Here is a 22,946-nt window from a genome sequence, read left to right on the forward strand (position 1 = left end):
CTCCTTGCAAGGGGACATTTTTAAAACGCTGACTTAGTGTACTATGACATTATATTAAAAGAAGTGCAGATGAGCCCTGAATAAACTGTTGACAAGCTCCTAGGGTTTTGATTTTGGTTGTCATTTGTTGAAATATATATAAAAATACAGTGTGTTCGTGTCCGTCTGTCCGCTGGATTTGACCATAATCTCTGATTCTCCTCCTCTGTGATCGTGGAAAAGGGGAATATTTACAATGACAGGCCTACTCAATATGCTTATTTAAGCATCATTTAAATGTTTCCAACAAGTAAATGAATCGACTTCTCTTAGTTTGTTGAACACAAGTCCAGATTTGGATATTCATATGATGGAGCAGCCACAAGCGACCAGCGTGTGACACGGTAAATAGATCAACATTGTAAACGAAATTCTACAAAACTTCAGTGAAAAAAATAAAATAAATAAAATTATCATGCGATGCAATAAAATAGCTTCTATTCCCTGCAAACGATACCATTAAAAAAATGTGAATGTTCCACTTAATGGCAGAAACAAAACAAAAGGTAAGCAAGTATCTGTGACGATTTGCACAGTTATTAATCAATTTATGGGTGGAATATGAATATAATAATTCATAAGGTTTTATGAATTATTATTATGCACATACCGACCCAAGGGGGAATTAACCATATATGGTGAATTAACTACAACGAATTATAATCAATCACATATATGGTTAGTTCTGTTTTAATAATTATGTAGAGAACTACCGGTCCGTCCAGCACACCGATAAGTTCACAGACTATTACGACAGAAATATTACCCTGTGGCCACAAGGATCAATTTCTAGAATAGCATCCAAACGTAAAGCAAGGATATTAGAATCAGAACGTTAAAGTGACTCGGTTGTGGTTGAAGGAGCAAGTGAATAAAAGCGTGGATATGATATGTTTAATATACAGAACGGGTAATACAAAGGTTATACGGATAAATGTACACAAGTAGATACAGATACATACAAGTGAAAGTAAAGGCAGAAACGAAAGAGATAATCAAAGCAGGGCAAATTGCAACAGTTCACCTTTAAGAGCCAGCAAGGAAACTCAGCATTTAAAATCGTAAAACGTTATACTTGCATAGGTTCGTTGGGTGCTTAGAGTTTCGGAGCGCTCGGTTTGATAGTTGTTTCTTCTTCCGGAGGTTGTTTCGGCGAAGTTTCAAACGAAGGTTTAACTGTTGTAATATGACCGAAAAAAAAAGAAGAGAGTCCGTCTTGACGGCAGGAACTCGTGCAGAAAACTTGTGCATCGAAAAGACGTGTGTCATGGTATTTTAAGGACAACAGGCCAGAACGCCTTCTTGATAACGTCCTCCAATGATAGCGTTGCAATTTGGCGGTTTTCCACATCCCTTTGTCCTGTCCAACGAGTTAATTTATGGTATGTTGAATCAATGCATTTTCTTCATAGTATTATTAAACATTGAACGATGCATTTGACAGAAATGTAACGTACATGAGTGAATAGCTCGGATTCACCGCTTTACGGAGAGATCAAACTCGACAGGTGTCTCTCGTCATATAAAGAAGATACACTTTCTACTCTAATACTATCGTTTAACATGAAAACTAACCTACTACAGTCAATTCTACGATTCTACATTAGCAACACATACATGCAACAAGCACCATAGTGGCAGATACATTCATATTTGCAGGTATAATATTTGTGTATACAGTCTTTATGTAGGGCTTTGTATGTGTGTGTGTGTCTGTGGGTGCGTGCGTGTATTTTCTTTTTATGACCGTTTGGAATTCGGCCCTGTCTCCTCGAAACCTGATCCGTGGTGTTCGCATCTCCTTTGAAGTCACAGAGGAGAGTTTTGGGACTTATCGAAATAGTCATAAAAAGAGTCTCGTGATCCATTAGTGTCTGCCGGGCCGGATGAGATGTAAGATTTACAAACCGAAGTTCCGTGAATTGGGACTTAAACACAGTTTATGGTGGGACCTGCTCATCTTTGAGACTGTGCAGACCCTACATATCCGTATTAATTTCAGTGCAAGTAATAGGGGGTGATCCTGTCAAAATGGCGCCGCCACCCCGGATGCAATCGCACTCTGTCTTTCGCTTTGGAGCCAACCGGTTGGTCTCTCCAGCTTTTCAAGACTTCTGAGTGTTTCTAAACGAGCTTTTGAAGAGGATCAGCACTTTCTGTTGGTGTTACGGCACAGCAGCGAGGTCGCGAGCTTCAACGAGGAGCCTGAGCTTTGAGCTCTCAACTGCTGTTTTAACAGCAAACCTGTCCCTTTAGAGCACGTTGTCTGTTGCGATTTGGGCCGGTTCCTACGTTGTGTTCGGGGAGTGGTGTGGATCCCACCAGTCGAGCGGTCTGTTGCGATGCAGCTGTGTCCAACGGCCACTGGCTGGCGCGGTAAACCGCGTCTCCCGTCCCGGGCCTGTAAATTCTCGTCAGGACTGATGGAGAAAGCTTACAGAGTCTGCAGACAGACCGCCTCCGCCCTGCATGCCATGGCCCTTTTGCAGGTTTACCAGGCAAAAGCGATATCGGAAATGCCCCAGGGAGGGCTTGACCAACAGCAGCTTGGGGAGCTGCGTGCTGCCACCGACCTCACCCTCCGGGCGACTAAGGTGACAACACGCTCTGCTGGTCATGCGATGTCTACCTTGGTAGTCCAGCAATGCCACCTCTGGCTGACCTTGGCGGACATGAGGGAAACCGACAAACATCGGTTCCTGGACTCCCCTGTGTCCCCGGTCGGCCTTTTCCGCCGCACAGAAGCAGACTGAGGCTATCAAACACGTCATGCCCCGGCGGTCCGCTGCTGCCTCCACCCTGCCGCTGGTGGCTCAGCCTCAGCCCGCTCGTCGCCGAGGGCGCCTGCCCGCATTGTCCTCCGCCTCTGCTAAGTTGGCAAAGCAGCAGCCAACACCAGCCAAACAGCAGAGTGCCGGTCGCGGACATGGTGCCTAGCCCGTCTCAACCAAGCCAGGTGGTAAGCGGTCGAGGAAGTCACGGCCCTGAGACGGGCGACCTGGAGGGGAAGGATCCTGCTCTTCGGGAGAGTTTTCCACCATCTCTCCCACCCCCGGAGGAGGGCCGGGGGGAATTTGAGAATATGTCTGTCATTCTACTGCCGCTGGCTCTCCGGAGACCAGTGGTACCCACTTCCTCACAAAAAGAGCAGTTTCCCCAACCTCCAGGTCACAAGAGGGTGTGTCTGTCAGCATGCGAGGCCCCGCCTTGCCGCTCGCAGCCCCCTCTCACTTCACCAGCAGGTGGCAGTGTGATGGTGCAGGCCGCGCCCCGTGCGCCATCTCCCATACGCACTGCTGCCTCGCAGAGTCTGACCACACTCCGGGCCGCTCCCATGCCATCCGAGTTGGGTCCCCGTACTCTGCCTCGCTGCCCCACCCCCGGTGTGTCTGTGGTGCCTTTGGTCCCGTTGGCTTGGTATCTGGAAGCGTGGATAGCGCTCCCCAGCCCATCCCGCTGGCTCATTTGCACCATCAGACTCGGCTATGCGTTTCAGTTCGCCCGGCGTCCCCCGGTTTTCAGGGGTGTCCACTTAACTCAGGTGTCACTGGACAATGCACCTGTTCTCCGGGCGGAGATTGCTGTCCTCCTGGCGAAGGATGCAATCGAGCCGGTCCCTCCAGCCGATATGAAGTCGGGGTTTTACAGCCCCTACTTCATTGTACCAAAAAAGGGCGGTGGGCTATGGCCGATCCTGGATCTGCGCGTCTTGCACCAGTACCTTCACAAGTTGCCGTTCAAGATGCTCACGCAAAAGCGCATTTTCGAATGCGTCTGTCCCCAGGATTGGTTTGCAGCGATCGACCTGAAGGACGCACACTTTCATGTCTTGATTCTGCCTCGCCACAGACGCTTCCTACGGTTTGCGTTTGAGGATCGAGCATATCAGTACAAAGTCCTACCCTTCGAGCTGGCCCTGTCGCCCCGCGTCTTCACGAAGGTTGCGGAGGCAGCCATTGTTCCCCTCAAGGAACAGGGCGTTCGCATCCTCAACTACCTTGACGACTGGTTGATCCTGGCCAGCTCGCGAGAGCAGTTGTGCGAACACAGGGACATGGTTCTAGCTCACCTCAGCCGGTTGAGTCTTCGGGTCAACTGGGACAAGAGCAAACTCGCCCCCAGGCAGAGGATCTCTTATCTCGGTCTCGAGCTAGACTCGGACGCCCAGACTGCGCGCCTCACCGAGGAGCGCGTCCAGTCGGCGTTGAACTGCCTGAGTTCGCTCAAGCGCAGGACAGCGGCCCCACTGAAAGACTTTCAGAGGCTCCTGGGGCATATGGCATCTGCAGCCGCGGTCACGCCACTCGGACTGCTCCATATGAGGCCGCTTCAACACTGGCTCCGCGGCTGGGTCCCGAGATGGGCGTGGCAGCGCGGCACGCTCCGTGTTCCTGTGACACCGAGCTGCCGTCGCACCCTCATCTGGTGGGATGAGGGTGCGACATACAACGGTGCCTCTGCCACCGGATGGGGGGCCACATACAACGGGCATGCAGTGTCGGGTCTTTGGACGGGGCCTCGACTGCATTCGCATATCAAGACCGTCCTCCTGGTTGCATTGGCTTCGCTTAAGAGGGTAGGGGATCTGCACGCATTTTCGGTCGACGAATTGTGCCTAGAATTCGAGCCCGGTGACTCTCACGTCATCCTGAGACCCCGGCCCAGATACGTGCCCAAGGTTCCTACCACTCCCTTCAGAGATCAGGTAGTGAACCTGCAAGCGCTGCCTTCGGGGGAGGCAGACCCAGCCCTAGCTTTGCTCTGTCCCGTCTTTGCTCTGTCCCGTCCGCGCTCTGCGTGTGTACTTTGACAGAACGCGAAGCTTCAGGACCTCAGACCAGCTCTTCATCTGTTACGGAGGCCAGCAGAAGGGAAAGGCTGTCTCCAAGCAGAGGATGGCCCACTGGATAGTGGATGCCATCGCCCTGGTGTATGAATCCCAGGGCATGCCTTGCCCGTTCGGGTTGAGAGCCCACTCCACCAGAGGAGTGGCCTCTTCCTGGGCGCTGGCTCATGGCGCCTCGCTGACAGATACGTATGTAACTCGGTTACGCATGTAACCCTCGTTCCCTGAAGGAGGGAACGGAGACGTACGTCCCATCGCCACAGTTTCTGTACCCTCGCTGTTGTGCAGACACCAGTTGTCTCCTCAGCGAAAAACAGAGTGCGAGTGCAGATCTGCTTCCTATTTATATACACCTAACGGAGGCCATGCGCATTATACAAATATCGCACGCCAATTCCCATTGGCCTGTTTTAGTTCACTCGAAGCTGATAGGGCTCTCTGGCGATATCCCAATTCATCGGTCACTACTGACGTACGTCTTCATTCCCTCCTTCAGGGAACGAGGGTTACATACGTAACCGAGACGTTTTTCATGCACCTGTCAATTTTGAGATTTTGCACTTTTTGGCTTTTCATAAACTGTTTTTTTCAGACTGGTGGGAAGAAAACATGAAAAATACACTTTTAAGTGTATATTTTATAGCACTTTATCTATTTGCGTCTGTAGATTTCAATTACAGCAAATATCTTTAAAGGCAGTTTTCTCAAAATGAGTTTTTTTTTCTCCTGGCTGTTTATAGTATTTTCTGATTTATGGAGCGATAAAAATAGTTACCTCTGTAAAAACCTTTGAATTTAATATGTCAAAAAAATTAAATTAGAAATTTTAACCTGACTTCATCCAATATTCAGTTCTAGAAATGTATGCAAATTAGCATATTTAATTAGATAACGTTTCTTTTGCACATTTAAACATAACATTTCAGAAAACTTGTAATAAAAATTATGTTTGCAATTTTTAATGTAATCAATCAGCTGGGGAAGTATGGGTAAGTATTAGTTGATTTTTTTTGTTTTGTTTACCCTATTCACCTGGGGTGTCTCGCCTTAAGCCTTGTAACCAAATGGACAAGACAGAAAATAAAATTAGGAGACAATTATAGGCAAACTGAATTGTAAAAAGACAGGAAAGTTGTAGATATGTCATAGAAAAAGGTGAAATATGTCTAGTGCTGCGGCTGTGGCTGTCAAGTGTACACAATGCCCTGACAAGAGGCTTGTTTAGTTTAGTTTAGTGAATTCATAATTTCAAAATAGCCTTTCTTTCTGAACTAGAAACTCCTAGATACTTCTTTGCTGCTTCTATTACTGTGTCAATGCTTTCTTCTCTATCGTTCTGCTCAATTCCTACGTATACTACTGTTCTGTCCACTAACAGTGTCTCTTTTTTATTTTGCATTGATGAGAGGGTTCTTTCAAAAAACCTTGACCTCCAATTTCTTTTTCTGTTTTTACAGGTTTATTCTTGATTACCTTAGACAATTTCTTTAGAGCTTCTGCAAATTAGATTTTGACTTTCTGAGCTTCTTTGGCCTATTTTTGTTTCACATATCCTTTGTATGCTGCACTATGTTGTTCTCTGCAGTTACAGAATTTAACTGGGACATATTTTCCACACTTTGTGCTGTCCTCCACACCTTGCACACATTTCTTTACCCTTAAATTGATTATCAATGAGTCCCAAATGTTGGCATTTAAAACATCTTATCACTGGAGGAACATATTCCTTTACTGGGAAGCTGGAAAATTCTAACAAATCCTCAAATTCAATCATGAATGACAGTGTTTCAGTTTTATTTCCATCCTTTTTATTGATTAACCTCTTTATGTGTTTGACTTTCCTCCCTCTTAATTCCTTCTTAATTTCATCCTTGGTTATCGATAGGGGAACATCCTCTTTGCCTTGCTGCTGCTCCGGGAATGTGTGCCTTCATTTTCTTCCAGTCTATCGTTTGCATCTTTAGAATCTTCTCTTGTTGTGCTTTGATGGTATGAATCAATATTTATCTGTTATTTAAATATTTAGCAAACTTAACCTTTCTATCACCTTAGCTATCGATATCAGATGGAAATTATCCTCAAATGTCACAATTACTTTGAATTGTTGTTCTGATGTTGCATTATCTTCTCTACCTCCATGACGTATCCTCTCTCGTGGCCTCCTGGGAAGGCTGGGATAAAGGATCCATCTATGAACACTTCAGAATCTGGGCGGAAGCAGTAGGCCATCCAGGGATTTCTCGCCTACTGTTTTATGAATACTCTGAGGTTTCGGACATACTACTCTTTTTACTTACTGTTTTCTCCTACTATATAATAGGTAAGTAGGCATATTCGAACACGCTTTTAAGTACACACGACATGTACGCACCGTCGGCTGAAGTTGGTCCTTGTATGCTTTTTTTTCGGCCGATTCAACATGTCGAATCAGCGTCGGAGCTCGTCAGTCAGTTGGGCCATCTGATCATTCTGATTGGCTGTTCAGCTACTGCCACCTGCTGGTACGGAAAGGCATTTCTTATTACGCAGACGCAGTACAGACATGCTACTTGGCCGTCGGGTATCCAGCTTCGGTTTGGTGTGTCAGGGCAACTTTGGACCCAGACGCTGCCGACGTGTATTTATTCACATAAAAACATGATATAAGAGTTTTAAAATCAAACATTTTAAAATAGAACAATGTATAACGGCTGTTTAAACCAGTGAGCATTAATCTGTCTCATCAGCAAGTCGTTTCCCATCATGCTTTTGATCAGTGCAGTAGGTGGAGAGCAACTGCGTCTGACTGCAGAATCCGAGAGTATGGCTGAATCCCAAATGGCACCCTAAACCCTCACGGTCTTCCTCTGAGTACGCACTTTCGTGACATAATGCCACTTTGACTGCAGAGTAAAGTACTCTGTGTAGCTCGCAGACTTGTGGGCTTAGCTGAAGTGTGCATCGAGGGCGCATAGCAGCCGCAAAGGGGGCACTCGCGAGCACCCTTCTGAAAGCTAAAATGATGAATGGGACACCCTACGGTCTCGTGGACTTAACGGACACAAGCACACAGCAGCCATTTTAAGTCCACAAGACTGAAAGTGCATAGAAGTGCCATTTGGGATTCATACGTATCTGACAAATGACAAACAAAGCCTCACTTTCTGTCTAATCACATGCGCAATTCACTTTTCGTGTTAGATGAATTCCCTCAGCAGGGTCGGACTTAAGGAAGCAGCTGCTTAGGGCCCCGGGGAATTAGGGGGTCCCCAACAAATACTTAGAAGCCTATATAAATCATATATTACTTATTAGTTTTATATCATAAATTGTATGGCCTGTTTATATCATTACGATTTTAACGTTACTATTATATCTGCTCGTAGACATAGAGTAAGAATTTGCAAGCAGAAGATGAGGTTTAGAAATTAGACAATGAAACGCAGCTACCCAGCGGAGCTGAAAAAAGAAGGAAAAAGGAAGATATAAAAAGAATCTGGCTAAACTAGTCCCAAAAGGCACTCCCCTCCCGCAAAAGCTGCAGCAGCCCCTCTCCCGCGTCCATTAGCGTAATGGCTAATGCTAACACTCCTCCTCTGGCGGTACGCAGGGAAGGAGACCAGAGGCCGTTTTTTGAATGGATGTCAATGGATGAGAGGCTTTACTATGCTGATTAAACAGCTTTTGTGGGGAAATAGCTAATCATTTAATTAATTGAGAGCCTGTAGATTTTAGCTTGATAAAAATGTATTTTTTTAAAAGAAGGCAGACTAGGGAATGTTGCGACTGATGTCACTGCCATTACACAATAGGTAAGATATACAGACCCTCTCATCAAAGAGCTTAGAACCCAAGAGGCGACACTTTGATACTTTTTGGGTAACAGCCACTAGATGGCGCTCCGGTAGCGCGGCCGCCATTATGGGCTGAAAATACTAACTGGACCATAATCCTTCACATCTTAAGCACCCAAAATCGGTGAATTTCACTGCCAAATCAGAAGCGCAATAGAACAGTTTTTTTTTTGTTTGTTTTTTTTTTTTTAATTAAACCATCAGTAAACTTTATGGCTCCTACAGTAAATGCTGTATTGTCTTATATATGTTTTATTTTACCAGTTGTGGAATCCAACCATTATCCATCTAAGGTAATGTAGTTAGCCTACTTTGAGTAGGCTATTTCTATTTTATGCAACTTTACACATTTATTAATAGTATATTAATAATTAATACATTTAAGATCATCATGTTTGCAGCAAACAATATATTTTAGACCTAGTGGTAATAGTAATAATATCTAGGTCTGAATTAAAAAAAAAAAAAAAAAAAAAAAAAAAAAAAAAAAAAAAAAAATATATATATATATATATATATATATATATATATATATATATATATATTTTTTTTTTTTTATATATATATATATTATATTCAATATATATATATATTGTACGTTTTAATGGATCATGCTACAAACATAATGATCTTATAATACACAATGCATTGCTGTGTCCATTATCGCATAATTCACACTTTTGGACACTTTTGCTTTAACGGACATTAGACAACACTGCAAAATGAATTCATATATTTATTGTCCAACATTCCCAATTTTTCTGATGCATGTCCTTAATTTAATTTCGTATGTTGGTAATAATTCAGTGTTTATAAGCCTTTTAAATAATTTTAACCCAAACTGACTGGGTTTCTAGAGAGCAAGGTTTTGACTTAAACACAAAGTGTGTAAAATAAACTGTAAAAAGGATTTGATGATCACGATAGTATTTTATTCTGTGTTGTCATCATTCAGGTTGGATTTCAGATTTAAAGTACTTTTTTTTTTTTTTTTTTAACAAAGCAGCTGATATTGCCATAGAAACTAGTGGACTGCAGACTCAATGTGCGTCCCAATTCGCGTACTTGTGCACTATTCTATGACGTTTTTAAGTACAAATAGTGCAGTAGTGCGTTCACACTGAAAATTCCAAAAAGAAAAAGTGCACTTTAAATACCCGGATGGTGCACTAAATTAACGAAAAAAAACGAAGTGTGGAATGTTGGACACTTCGTGCACTCAACTGTCGCAGCTTTAATTACGTAGGGGAAAGGAGGATCGGACTCCGTTGTTAAATGACAAAATAACCTTATACAATTCACGCACTACATGGATGAGTGCATAGTGCACAAGTACATAAGTTGAGTCCCAAATGACGCACTATACACTATGCACTTATGTATAGTGCGTCATTTGGGACGCAACTTCACTTTCACCCCAAAATGGCGGAAACACCGGACCGCTGCTGGGCGCCGGTGTTTCGATGGAACATTCTATTAAGTGTCGCTTCTTGTTAGTGTATATTCTTAAATACAATCTCTGATGAGTTCACTCACGGCCCCGGGAAATGATGACAATGAGCCGGTGAGTGTAGCCCGCGAACATGAACAGCACACAGACGCGATAGCACATGGAGTTTTAATTAGTGACGATCCTGCTTTCTGGCAGAAACACCTCAGATAATGAGCGCCTTGAGCTTAAGAGAGGACCCGTTCAAATAAAAGAAAACTTCCCAGTGAACAGAAATGGCCGACGATTCACAAACAGCAATTACTCCATTAATATGAAAAATAGTGAAAAGATTAGCCGATCGTGGCTAGTCTACAGCAGCCCCATATGGGCAGAGCCCCACCAAAATATTCATCCAAACATAGACCTCTAAACACTGAATTATTAATAAATTATTCAGCATTCTGCAACAAATATATTTTGGACTAGACTATATTAAGTCGTAAAGTGAGCAGGATTAAAATGTAGCGCATGGATTCGGCAGGCATGTATTCATGAAGCGGGGGAGCCGGTCTCGGAGCCCACCCCAACTCTACAGCGCCCCACAAATTTCCAATGTAAATCTGTGGTGAGAAATGGAACTGTAGCGCCCTTCAAAGAGAGCCATTTGGGCAGATTTCTGGCTGCCTCACGTAAACCTCGCTCCGTTTCAAATATGTGTCTGCATCAGGACAGCAACTAGTTGGCATGTCTGTTCTTCCTATGTGGAGTAGCGTATTAAATTAATGAGAGTATAGTTTAAACGTGTTAATGTGAATGGATTTTATTTACAGTAGTTCTGTTGTGTTTGTGTTGTTGTTCTGAGAATAGACATGACTTTTTTCTTCTCTGGAATTCCTACGTAAATTGTAACATTCTAAAACAACATTCAGACGCAATAAATCCTACATTAAGGCAATTCTAAGATGACATTCTATGCGTTTGTTGTGTGTACTAAAGTCTGTAAATCATCATTAGAGCGCCACCCTCAGGCTCAATAACGCAAGGACATTAGAATTCTGTCAAAAGTGTGTCTGATGTGTTCAGTGATTAGAATATAAAGCCTACAAAATGTTTATCATAAGACCCAGAATCTGCCCTGCCTAAATTCACGGCCAGGAACCGCTACTGGTCTACAGTGTGAAAAATGACAGTGCTGTGACTGTCAAATTTTTACGCATTAATATTAAAAATGGATAATTAACTGTAAATAGTTTGTTTGTGAATTTTTTTTTTTTTTTTTTTTTTTTTTTTTTTTGTGAATTCATTTTAAAAAAAAAAAAAAAAAAAAAAAAACATATATAGAAAAAGAGTATTTTTAGTTCGAAGTTTGACTGTTTGGGCCCCATACCTGGAATCGCTTAGGGCCCTAAATCAGTAAGTTCACCCCTGTCCCTCAGATACAAGTAAGTTTTCATTCAGACTTATTCAATTAAATTGTTAAATACCCATACAAGTCATAATTCAGATTATTTCAGGAAAATAAAATATTTGCCATATATGCAATATTATATGCAATAGCAAATACGAACATTATGTATTTGTACATTATTCTTCCATTACATCATATTGATATTCATACTGACATTAAACGCCACAGTTTAATGGGTAAATTAACTTATCACAGAGAGAAATTACACACACACACACACACACACACACACACACACACACACACACACACACACACACACACACACACAGCTAGGCATTTATTTGTGCATGAAACATAAATCTATTTAGCCTATGGAATGTCTGGCTGTTTCATCCGCTTCTTTCCGAGTTTTGACTGCTTCATTTTTTACTAAACACCAAATGACGCTGTTTTCGACACTCTCGAAGCTTTGAATCTTTTCCCGGGACAATCAGGGGAAAGCCTCAAAGCTTCATGAGGCTTCAGTTGTCATATATGATAACTGTCGTAATTGTTATTTTAGTAGAAACAGCAGTAAGGAGCCACGGTACGTTTAGAAGGAAGCAAGGACTTTTATTCCATTTCCGCTATAGTGTGTCGACCGGAAGTTGGATCAGGATCGGGTCGGCTGCAGTCAGTTCTCTTCATCACTCTCGCGCCTAACGGCCATCTTCCTTCAGTTCGAGAAGACTGTTCCTGCAGACATGGCCGACTATTCTAGCGTGGCTCCGCCGTCCTCAAACGCCGGTGGAGGGATGAACGATGCTTTTAAAGACGCTCTTCAGAGGGCCAGACAAGTGAGTGCTTCGAAATAGTCGGAAAATTTTTTGTGTGTCCAAGCTTTCCGTGTAACGTAAAATCCAATACGAAGCGTAACGAGCTCGTTAGCTAACGTGCTAATGTGAGGCCTTGATGCGTTGCAACAAAGAGGTTTCAGTTTTGCGCGTTTTTTTTTTATTTTTTACTCCCGTATTTCAAGGTTTAACGGAAGAAGAATGACGTTTTATAGATCATACGTATGTTTCGCTCAAGTTATTATAGACTAAAGAGAAAACAATAGTTTTAGCTCCACATTATCACAAATTTACGCAAACTGTAATTTAGAAACAACCAGACGCTTATAGTTGGAATTAGGCCATTGGATATAGGATGGTCTCAATAGAGTCCGTAGTTTCGTTTCAGCCATTTCTATAAGTAAGCGGAGTTTGTACTAATTTACAGGAAATCGAAACTTTCTACTTGGTTTTTTTTTTTTTTTTTGGTGCTGACGAGTCGATCTATTTTTGTTCAGGACAACGGTAGAGACTCTGTACAGGCCTCATACTCATATGTTACAGGGTTATTACACAGGGTATTCGAAAACCGTTTAAATTTGTAATTCACAATGTCTTTGTAGATTGCTGCAAAAATAGGAGGTGATGGTGTACCCCCTTCTCCAGCCTCCAATGAGTTTGGTTATGGAGGACAGAAGAGACCCCTTGAAGATGGAGGTAAGTTCATAGGAGCCATGTTGTGGCTTTATTATTGTGGATATTTGTCAGTGTAAACTACATTATTATTCACAACTGATTTAAATAAGTGTAACATTTTTAATGAATTAATGTGCTATGATTTTCTTAAATAATATATTTTTCTGTAATGTTTTATATTGAGCTGAACCCTTCATCTTTAATTTGTCTGTTGTACTTTTATAAAACAATACAAATTTTAGAAAGACATTTTACACTTTTTTTTTGCTGTAAAGCCGGCATGAAAGAAAAGTTGAGATTATCTTGAGGACTGCTTACAATCACTCGAGTTTTAAATGTAGTAGGTATGCACGTGACTTCACGGTCGGCCGGAGTGACTGCAGTTACGCCCAATGAGTGGCAAAAAGACTTGTGGTTTTCAGCGTGAATTCTGCGAAAAACATCTAAAATGGAAAAGAGCTTTGTGATTGACTGTACCAATAGATTTGACAAGAAATCTGAGGTATATTTTTACAGACTGACAAAGGGTGCTTGAATGATCTCGAGTCGCTTCAAAAAACTTTTCCAGATGTTTTTTTTGTAACTTATTTAATGTGTGAGCACTAGGCCTGGGCGATATATCGTAATCAGGGAACCGGCTTCACTGACGAAATGCGTGTGACAATCGCATGCGATATATCGCCCAGCCCTAGTGAGCACTAGGGATGAAAAGATTTTAGATTTTGTTGGTACGATTATTGTGTGAGGAATAATCACTGTTTCTGTATTCATTAATTTTACAACACTACTAATGTATAAAATCATATGAACACCCTTTAAAGTGTTATTTATTGCCACCTTTTGAAACAGAAATTACACAGTAACCAAATAATACAGCACAAAAATAATAATAAAGACAAACAAAAAGCCCATCTCTCCCATTGGAATTAAAGAAAGGTGACCCTTGCTCTGTAAACTTCCTTGCCAGTATTTCTCTTTTGAAAATAACAAATGGAAATAGATCACAAAAGGATTTAGTGTTTTTCAGTTTGTGCTTTCTTTTTACATTTCTTTTGGACATGAGAACTTGGAAACATGATGAAAAAATTTTCTATTTTTTTCATTTAAACAAATAATAGTATAATGGGGGTAATAAATCACAATGAAAATAAAAATAATCAATCTTTGTCTCTTTGGAATTAAATATAAGCTAAATATTAGCTATGTATTTCCCTTTTAACTCTTTCTCTGCTATTGAAAAGTTCTCGTCTTTGACTAGTTTTTCCGGCTTTCCATGTTTTCACTATCTCCAGATCAATACACAGACGAAGAAGCAGAAACGAGCGATCTCACATGTAAGCAGATGCATATGAAAAATGACGTGATCAACAGCATTAAACAGCATATAAATCAAAACTGCCTAACATTACTGAATGAAATGTCGACCCAGGACGAGCTATAGGACTGTGAAGCTTTGGGGGTGTTGATGGACTCAATCTAATGTTACTCCCTCTGTGTTTTACATGTACATGAATCTAGAATAAATTATTTTGTGAATTTATTTTCTTTATTTCTTTCTCTTTTTTTTGGTGGAAATAAAGCTTCGCTGTTTGGTCCCTCTGGCATAGTTAATCTAGTGTGTAGAGTAGTAACCTCAGTGTCTGTAAGCACGGCACTTTAAGCTGGTGCACCGCTAGTGTAATTTTGTTTTCATTTTGTGAAAGTTGCAACAGTTCCATGCAACAGAAACATTTTACGATTAATTCACAGTAATGTTTTAAATCATGGTTAATCGTGAAATGTCCATTACTAACTCTCTGCCTGTATATCTGTGCCCTAAGACATATGCAGATATACATACAGGGTTGTGCAATCCCTAGTTGATGACAACAGTGTTTTTAAACTCATGTACTTTTAATTTATGCATTTGGATATAAATTATTTTTAGTTTTTTCATAGGCTGATTTGTATCCCCAAAAATGTTTTCTCTTTTTTTTTTTTTTTTTTTTTTTTTTTTTTTTTTTTTTTTCATATTTTCCATCAATTTCCTGTGGTTGTCACATTTGTGACTTTTTAATACCACTTTTCAAATCATGTACATTTTTTGTGTGGCAAAAGTCACAAAGTTTCATGCCATTCCAATTGCATAAAAAAATTCAAACATTTTTCGATACTACAAAGTTATTGTTTTAGTTGTTTTAGTCTAAGCTGTCTTTTTTCTCTATTTAGATCAACCAGAAACCAAGAAGGTTCCACCAAGTGATCGTAAGCATTTCTTTTTTCTTTTTTTCAACATTAAACTGATTATGTATTAAATGTGGCTTTGTTGTTTGCTCATCTCATAAGTTCATGCTTTCATTTGCCACAGCTTTTTCATCCATGGGAGGCATGGGTGGCCCACCAAGGTAAATTTCTTTTAATCAGTATTAATGCAACAGTTAATCTGTATTTTTTTTAACATTACATACATTTCTGCTTTGCACCTTCTAATGATGCTATCGTGTCTATGTGCAGGTCTATATCAGAAGAGTACAAGGTTCCAGATGGCATGGTTGGCTTCAGTACGTTGACCATTTTGATTGTTCTGAATTCATATCTATGACTAGATGCTTTTGAAGACTTGTTTAAAACTCATTAATAATGCAGCGTTAATTAAACACTCATTTGCAGTTATTGGAAGAGGAGGAGAACAGATATCAAGAATCCAGCAAGACTCAGGCTGCAAAATACAGATTGCTCCTGGTGAGTCAAAATTGCCGTGCCCTGACATTGTGTGTCGGAGTCTGACTGTTGTCTGCTCTTTGGAGCATAAATGAAAACTCTTATTCTGCACTATACCCAACAGACAGTGGTGGCATGCCTGAGAGGTCAGTGACATTAACAGGCTCACCTGATGCAATCCAGTGAGTATCAACACGTTTAGAAATGTTTATGGTTAAAATAAGTATTTTAAGTGGTTGACAATAAATGTATGTTTCCATAATAGGACTGCAAAGAGGTTGCTCTCAGAGATTGTAGAGAAAGGCAGACCTTCTCCAGCATTCCACCACAATGATGGACCAGGGATGTCTGTTCAGGAGATCATGATCCCAGCCTCTAAAGCGGGTCTGGTAATTGGAAAGGGTGGAGAAACAATCAAACAGTTACAGGTAAGGTGCACAAATGTAGTTAAAGCAGAATGCATTAATTCAAAGCTAGTTTGTGATTCCTACTTATTCTGACTTTGAGCTATGAAGACTTTGATCTCTTTACATGTTTGAGACATTCACTTAAATTTAACTGAATCCTACTGTCTAACTGAATCCATCTATGTTTTCACTATTCCTTCATCTGTGCTCTCAATATTCTTTAGTTCCTCCCCATTCAAGCTGGTACTGTTCCCAACAATGTCTGAAACATTTGTATTACTAAGTGCTTCATATTTATTGCCCTTTAAAGCTGAATCACTTTTTGTATTCCTCTTTTGTGAGTCTCTTTGGATAAAAGCAACAGCTAAATTAATAAATGTATAATGTAATTGTGCAAAACTTGTTTAACAGGAACGTGCTGGAGTCAAAATGGTCATGATTCAAGATGGACCCCAAAACACAGGTGCTGATAAACCACTCAGGATCTCCGGCGATCCTTTTAAAGTTCAGGTGAGTACATTGAGGCATTTGCATTGCTACATCGATATTTTACCAAATTATGGAAAACTCATCCATAATATTTTTAAATGGCATGTCTTTTTCTGTACAGCAAGCAAAAGACATGGTGATGGATCTGATCAGAGATCAGGGTTTCCGGGAACAGAGAGGAGAATATGGTTCAAGAGTTAGCGGTGGAGAAGGTGGTCTCGATGTAAGTACTGCTTGATGAGATGCACCTAATATTTTGACTTGTGTGATTTTATATACTTAAATGGAATTTTGACCTTATTGAAATTATTTTGCTGTTGCTTTAGGTCCCTGTGCCAAGGTTTGCAGTGGGAATTGTGATTGGCAGGAATGGTGAAATGATCAAGAAGATTCAGAATGATACTGGTGTGAGGATTCAGTTCAAACCAGGTGAATGAATTAATATGCACTGCAGTGTAAAGCAAAATCTAAATCTCTCTCAGCTCTTTTACACAGATATTTTTTTTTTTTTTTTGCTTCAGATGATGGCACCACACCAGAGAGGATCGCTCAGATCATGGGGCCTCCAGACAGGGCACAGCATGCAGCAGATATCATAACTGACCTACTGAGAAGTGTGCAGGCAGGAGGCCCCCCTGGTCATGGTGGGGGCAGAGGGAGAGGCCGTGGGCAGGGAAACTGGAACATGGGCCCTCCTGGAGGCCTGCAAGAATTCACTTTCACTGTGCCTTCCATGAAGACGGGACTCATTATTGGCAAAGGTTAGTTGTTGCTGGTAATTACTTTACCTTTGAAAGGATATGCAATTTTATGTCGTTAATTGGTTAATAAATTAATGTTTTCATAATCTCTCTCTCTCTCTCTCTCTCTCTCTCTCTCTCTCTCTCTCTCTCTCTCTCTCTCTCTCTCTCTCTCTCTCTATAGGGGGTGAAACAATTAAGAGCATCAGCCAGCAGTCTGGAGCCAGGATAGAGTTACAAAGAAACCCTCCACCTAATTCAGATCCTAATATAAAGATCTTTACAGTCCGTGGGTCACCCCAACAGATTGATTACGCCAGGCAACTGGTTGAGGAGAAAATTGGAGTTGAGTGCCTTGATTTCTACTAAGTCTAACAAAATTTTGCTAATTTTTTGGGTGAACATGAAATGAAGATAGTTAATGTTTTTGATTAAAGATTACGAGGGCATATGAATTTATAAGTACTGCAACATTCTGTTTAAAAAAAAAAAAAAAAAAAATCAATTTTCAGATTTCATTGTGGTTTTAAAATGTTTTGGTTTGTTATAGGGTCCAGTTAGTCCTATGGGTGGCCCTCATGGTGGTCCTGGGCCCCACGGAGGTCCTTCTCATGGCCCCCCTGGTCCACCAGGACCTCCTGCTCCCATGGGCCCATACAACCCTGGGCCCTATGGCCAGGGCCCTCCTGGACCACAGTAAGAACTTTCTGCTTCATGATGTTTAGCATATGTCATTGTTTTCACTTGTTCTTAATGGGTCAATTAAATTTGAGAAACTTAGTGTATCTTAATTTTATTCTCAGTGGCCCTCCAGCACCATACCAGCCTCAAGGCTGGGGCAACGGATACCCCCACTGGCAGCAAGGGCAGCCAGATCCCAGTAAGTGCCCATAGCTGTGCTAATTAGGGTTGGTTCAGAGAGGTAGTATTCAAATTTTTTTCCTCGTTGCTAGTCAGTCATTGCCACTTCAGTTGTCTGTTGGAGGAAAAATTAAGTTGGCTAAGCTGTTGTTTGTTCTCCAGATAAAGCAGCAGCTGATGCTAATGCTGCCGCATGGGCAGCCTATTATTCTCAGTACCAGCAGCAGCCCCAGGGCCCCATGACACCCACTTCAGCAGCCCCAGGCACGACCCAGTCCAACGGACAAGGTACGTTTTTACCTGCACTCCACAAAACTGCCACCCTCCCTTCACTAAAGATCTACAGTCTGTTGTACAGTAGTTCTTATTAGCCTTTCAGTGTAGCCATCACTGCACAGTACAATGTCCAATTTTTTTTTTTTTTAATATATAATAGTCTTTATCCGTTGATCTGGGGTGGCCTTTTTCGACTAGCACTCATGGACAGGGCAGTTTCTGAGACACTCAACCTGTTTGTGCAAAGTGCGCCACCTAGCCAGGTGGAGGACTTTCTGCAGCCTTTGAAAGAATGGTTGTCAATTTCTCAAATTGTACCATTTTTAACAGGTGACCCGCAAGCTCCAGGTCAAAGTGGACAGGCAGATTACACCAAGGCCTGGGAGGAATATTACAAGAAATTGGGTATAAATATTTTGCCAAATGTAGCTTCAGGTTATTTTCTTTGAGAGATCAGGGTAAATAGCAGCAGGGCTTGAATAGCCAATCAGTGCTGTTTTACTTTTGGAGTTTTGGGAGGGAAATTAGTGGCGTGAGTTTTTTTTGTTTGTTTGTTTGTTTGTTTTTGGGTGCTTGTCCACAGAAATATTGGTCTCAAACCCTGCTGTTCAGAATGAGGAGCTGTAGTGTCTCAACAGGTAGAATAGGATTAACACATTGAAAACCTCATGCTCATTTTTCGTATATGCCTATAATGGATAAATATATACTTTTCCAAATTTGTGCCTGATATTACTGTATTTCAATGCCAGTTGCACTTATAAATGGGCTGGGCGATAATTATTATCATGATAAAATTTCCCTTGATACAATTATAACAAAAGTTTGATATGTTTATGTACCAAAAACTGAACAAAGCAACGCTATTCGTTTGAACTGTGCCACACGGACCATTTATCTTCTTGGCTCAAATGGCAGCATAAGCTTACTAGAGCAGATGCATTTACTTGCTGATTGGTCTCGATCACGCAACCACTAAACGACGCTGTGAGATCTAGTGAGAAGCGCTTGAATTCATCCAAGAACACAAATGTTTCAGTGATTTTAAACTAGTTTAAACTAGAAGAAAGAGCGCTGACATTCTCAATAGCACTGACAAACACAAGAAACATTTCACCATGGACGATCCAGTTAGAAGGCCTTTTAATCTACAAACCACCATCATTTAACGTGGATTTACTGTAATAGTAACTGGCTGACCCACATTGTACAGCAGCCCACTGGGAAAACTCCCAGTGCTCCAGGTATCCATATGGTAATGTGGCAGAAATATGGTATATTCCTATCGAATTTTATACTATTATTGTAGAAATGCATTAAAGAAGCAATGAGAAATTTTGTCATTAAGCTATAGCATTTGTGCACATGTATTTATAGTAAAAATGTATTTAGGCTAATGTTTTTTTTTTTTTTTTTTTATAACAAATACCATAGGAACCATATAGTTACATTTTACCATGGTAGTAAGGTGCTATGTGTGTGGTTTTACCCATGGTTATCATGATCCAGATGTATGATACTATGGATGACCAATGGTTAATTTCAATAAAAGTAGACTCCTAACTCAAACATTACCCTTTGAGGTTTTATATTTTTACAGATGTTACCATTTTTGTTAATTAACATAAATTTAAATCTACATCCCAACTCAAGCTACTGTCAAATATGCATTTCTAGAAGACAAAACACATATTATTAATATTGCAGCCAGCACTGTAAGCTGTGCCGAAGATGTCAAAGTCAGGCAACACAAACTATCACCTGTTAGAACATGCAGGAAAAAAAAAAAAAAAAAAAAAAAAATTCTATTAAAAGGGTTAGTTCACCCAAAAATGAAAATTGTCATTTACTCACCCTCATGTTGTTTCAAACCCGTAAGACACACATGAAGGTAATTTTAATGAAATCTGAGTGATTTCTGTTCATTCAGACCGCTATGCGACTAACACTTTGATTAAAAAAAAAAATCATAAAGAGATCATAAAACTAAATATGAATTGAGCTGTTTAGTCCACATTTTCTGAAGAGAGTCGATCGCTTTATATGATGAACAGATTTAATTTAGGCTTTTATTCACATGTAAACATTCATCAACGCACACATCAGTTTGCTTACACATGGTAACGGAAGCTCAAGCAGGCTTGCTAGAGAGAACCAATGAGGTTCATTCCCATGTGTTACGCAGCACACATTTGTTCTTGCGCATCAAGCAGGTTCGGTTGAGCTCCTCTTTGTTCACTGATCAATGTTTATATATAAATAAAAGCCTAAATTCAGTCTGTTCATCATATAAAGAAAATGATCTATTATCTTCAGAAAATTTGGACTAAACTGCTTAATTCATATAGATTATTTTTACGATCTCTTCATGAACTTTTTAAAGCGTCACAGTGGTGGTTGTAAGGATTTTTAATGAAGAGGATAGAAATCTGCCATATTTCATTTTACTTAAGTTAACTAGTGTATATTTTGATGTGGAAAAATACTTGTTTTGAATATTCTGCCTCAGATTTGTGGAATGTTCAGCTGTTTGGCAAGTTTTTGTCATTCTGACAAAGTAGTTTATGAGAAATTTTTTATTGTTGTTGTTTTTGTTTGTTTTTTAGGCCATATCGCCCAGCCCTGCTTATAAATCTTAAATGTGAAAATATTGAAATTTGAAAGTCTTAATACTAACTAAATCTTCAATGAATGTTTTAATCGAACCATTATTCTCATGTTAGTTAAACTTAGATTTTTGTATAATGAATTTGGTGGTATACTTAATAGTTGCATGACAGAATTGTCAATAGATAATTCAGTTATCTTCAATGTGAATGTTCTGTGTAGGCTCATGATTAACGTCTGTTTGATCTTGTCTCTTCAGGTCAAGGACAGCCTCAGCAGGACTACACAAAGGCATGGGAAGAGTACTATAAGAAACAAGGTGAGACATGAATGTGAATGTAGATGCCTCGATTTCTAAAAGTTTTGGGCAGCTGCAACTCTTTTCACAGTCCTCTGCAGTAGAGCTGCTGTGGACTCAGCTGCCCTAGAGTAAAGTAGTGGGTTTCTGTCCCGGCTATCCGAGATAGTGTGGCCGGGGTCGTTCCCCCTCTTACAAACATTGTCACGGACATTAGATTTAACCACGTACTGATTGGTGATTTAACAATATTGCTTCACCTATCATTAATGCTTTGGGTTTTATTTAATCTCAGGTCAAGCTGCTCCTCAGGCGGCTGCAGCAGCAGCGACGACTCAGCCAGGAGGTCAGCCAGATTACAGTGCAGCGTGGGCAGAGTACTACCGCCAACAGGCAGCGTACTACGGCCAAGGCGCCCCTCAGGCGATGGGAGCTGCACCCCAGGCTCAGCAGGTACACTTCCACTAAAACATTTTGCCTTTTGCTCTCTTCAGATGTGCATGTGTACTGTTTTTGCCCCCCCCTTTTTTTCTAACATTTACTTCCACAGGTTCAGCAGGTTTCCAGATGAGTCATCGATACAACACTTAACCAAACACTTTCCTCCTCAAACAGGCTTCTTTTATCTATTTTCTTTTCTTTTTCTTTTTATTTTGGGAGGGTGTTGCATAAATGTTTCTGCTCTTAACATGTTGTGTATTTCTTATGTATTTCTTCTGCACAGGGCCAGTAATGTGAAGTGGACATAAAGTAAATGCTACATTGTCAGAAAAAAACCTTTGTTAAATGTTTGGATGCAGACGCCATGATGAAGATCTTAATTTCATTGGTTTGAGTGTTTAAGCTAGATCGCAGACCGGCTCCAAAGTCAAGATATATATATATATTTTTTTCCTTTTTGTTTTGCCACTCTTGTAAATGAACGGTTTGTTTTTAGTCGGGTAATATTGGTCATTCCAGCTCCTGTATCTCCTGTATCTCATGTAGTTTTGAGACTAAACTTTAGTCATTTCCATGTAAATCATCTCAGTTTTAATATGATATGCCTGTTGTGTTTTGCAATAAAACAATGAAACCTCCTGTGTTGGTAAGTGGGGTGCAAAGGTGGGGAATGTTGTGAAAATTGAATTTCCTGTTTTGGGACAGGGTGGGGGGTCTTGTATGCAAATTTACAGAAAGAAAATGTTGCTCCTGTTTTTTTTGTTTTTGTTTTTTTTTCTCCAACTGTCTATATTACCCTTGATTTTTAGTTTGATTCCTGGTCTATTTTAAAGTCGCAATTAAGAGATCATTGATCATTTGACATTGCTTGTTTGACAAATGGACAGCTGTTTTTTTTTTTTTTTTTTTTTAATATATAAATTAAACTGGTCATTGCTGTGGATGTAGGTGTAGGCAGGTTATCTAAGGCAAAGTGGCTTGGTGTTGGCAAGGTATGTGATTAATTCAATAACTCTTCAGTGCTGTAGTGTTGCTCATTCTTGTACTGCATTTCACCT

At 40.6% G+C, this 22,946-nt stretch overlaps 1 protein-coding gene across 6 annotated transcripts; it reads left to right on the top strand.

The window, feature by feature from the left end:
• The first annotated feature begins 12,171 nt into the window (after positions 1 to 12,171).
• On the top strand, positions 12,172 to 22,527 carry fubp1 (far upstream element (FUSE) binding protein 1). 6 transcript variants are annotated; one of them, XM_048162937.1, is made up of 21 exons: positions 12,172 to 12,397; positions 12,997 to 13,090; positions 14,362 to 14,403; positions 15,278 to 15,313; positions 15,417 to 15,453; positions 15,563 to 15,609; positions 15,719 to 15,790; positions 15,894 to 15,951; positions 16,035 to 16,197; positions 16,588 to 16,686; positions 16,787 to 16,888; positions 16,992 to 17,094; positions 17,187 to 17,426; positions 17,590 to 17,750; positions 17,956 to 18,101; positions 18,209 to 18,285; positions 18,429 to 18,554; positions 18,873 to 18,947; positions 21,409 to 21,468; positions 21,743 to 21,900; positions 22,172 to 22,527. In XM_048162937.1, the coding sequence occupies exons 1-21, from the start codon at positions 12,305 to 12,307 to the stop codon at positions 22,178 to 22,180; spliced, it is 1,998 nt and encodes a 665-aa protein (XP_048018894.1). In that variant the 5' UTR covers positions 12,172 to 12,304; the 3' UTR covers positions 22,181 to 22,527. The 6 variants fall into 6 exon arrangements, with proteins under 6 accessions (XP_048018894.1, XP_048018890.1, XP_048018893.1 ...); XM_048162933.1 differs by having other exon boundaries at positions 12,194 to 12,397; positions 15,417 to 15,448; positions 15,561 to 15,609; XM_048162936.1 differs by lacking the exon at positions 18,873 to 18,947 and having other exon boundaries at positions 12,194 to 12,397.
• Positions 22,528 to 22,946: the final 419 nt, after the last annotated feature.

Source organism: Megalobrama amblycephala, linkage group LG17 (assembly GCF_018812025.1).
Source record: "Megalobrama amblycephala isolate DHTTF-2021 linkage group LG17, ASM1881202v1, whole genome shotgun sequence".
NCBI lineage: Eukaryota > Metazoa > Chordata > Actinopteri > Cypriniformes > Xenocyprididae > Megalobrama > Megalobrama amblycephala.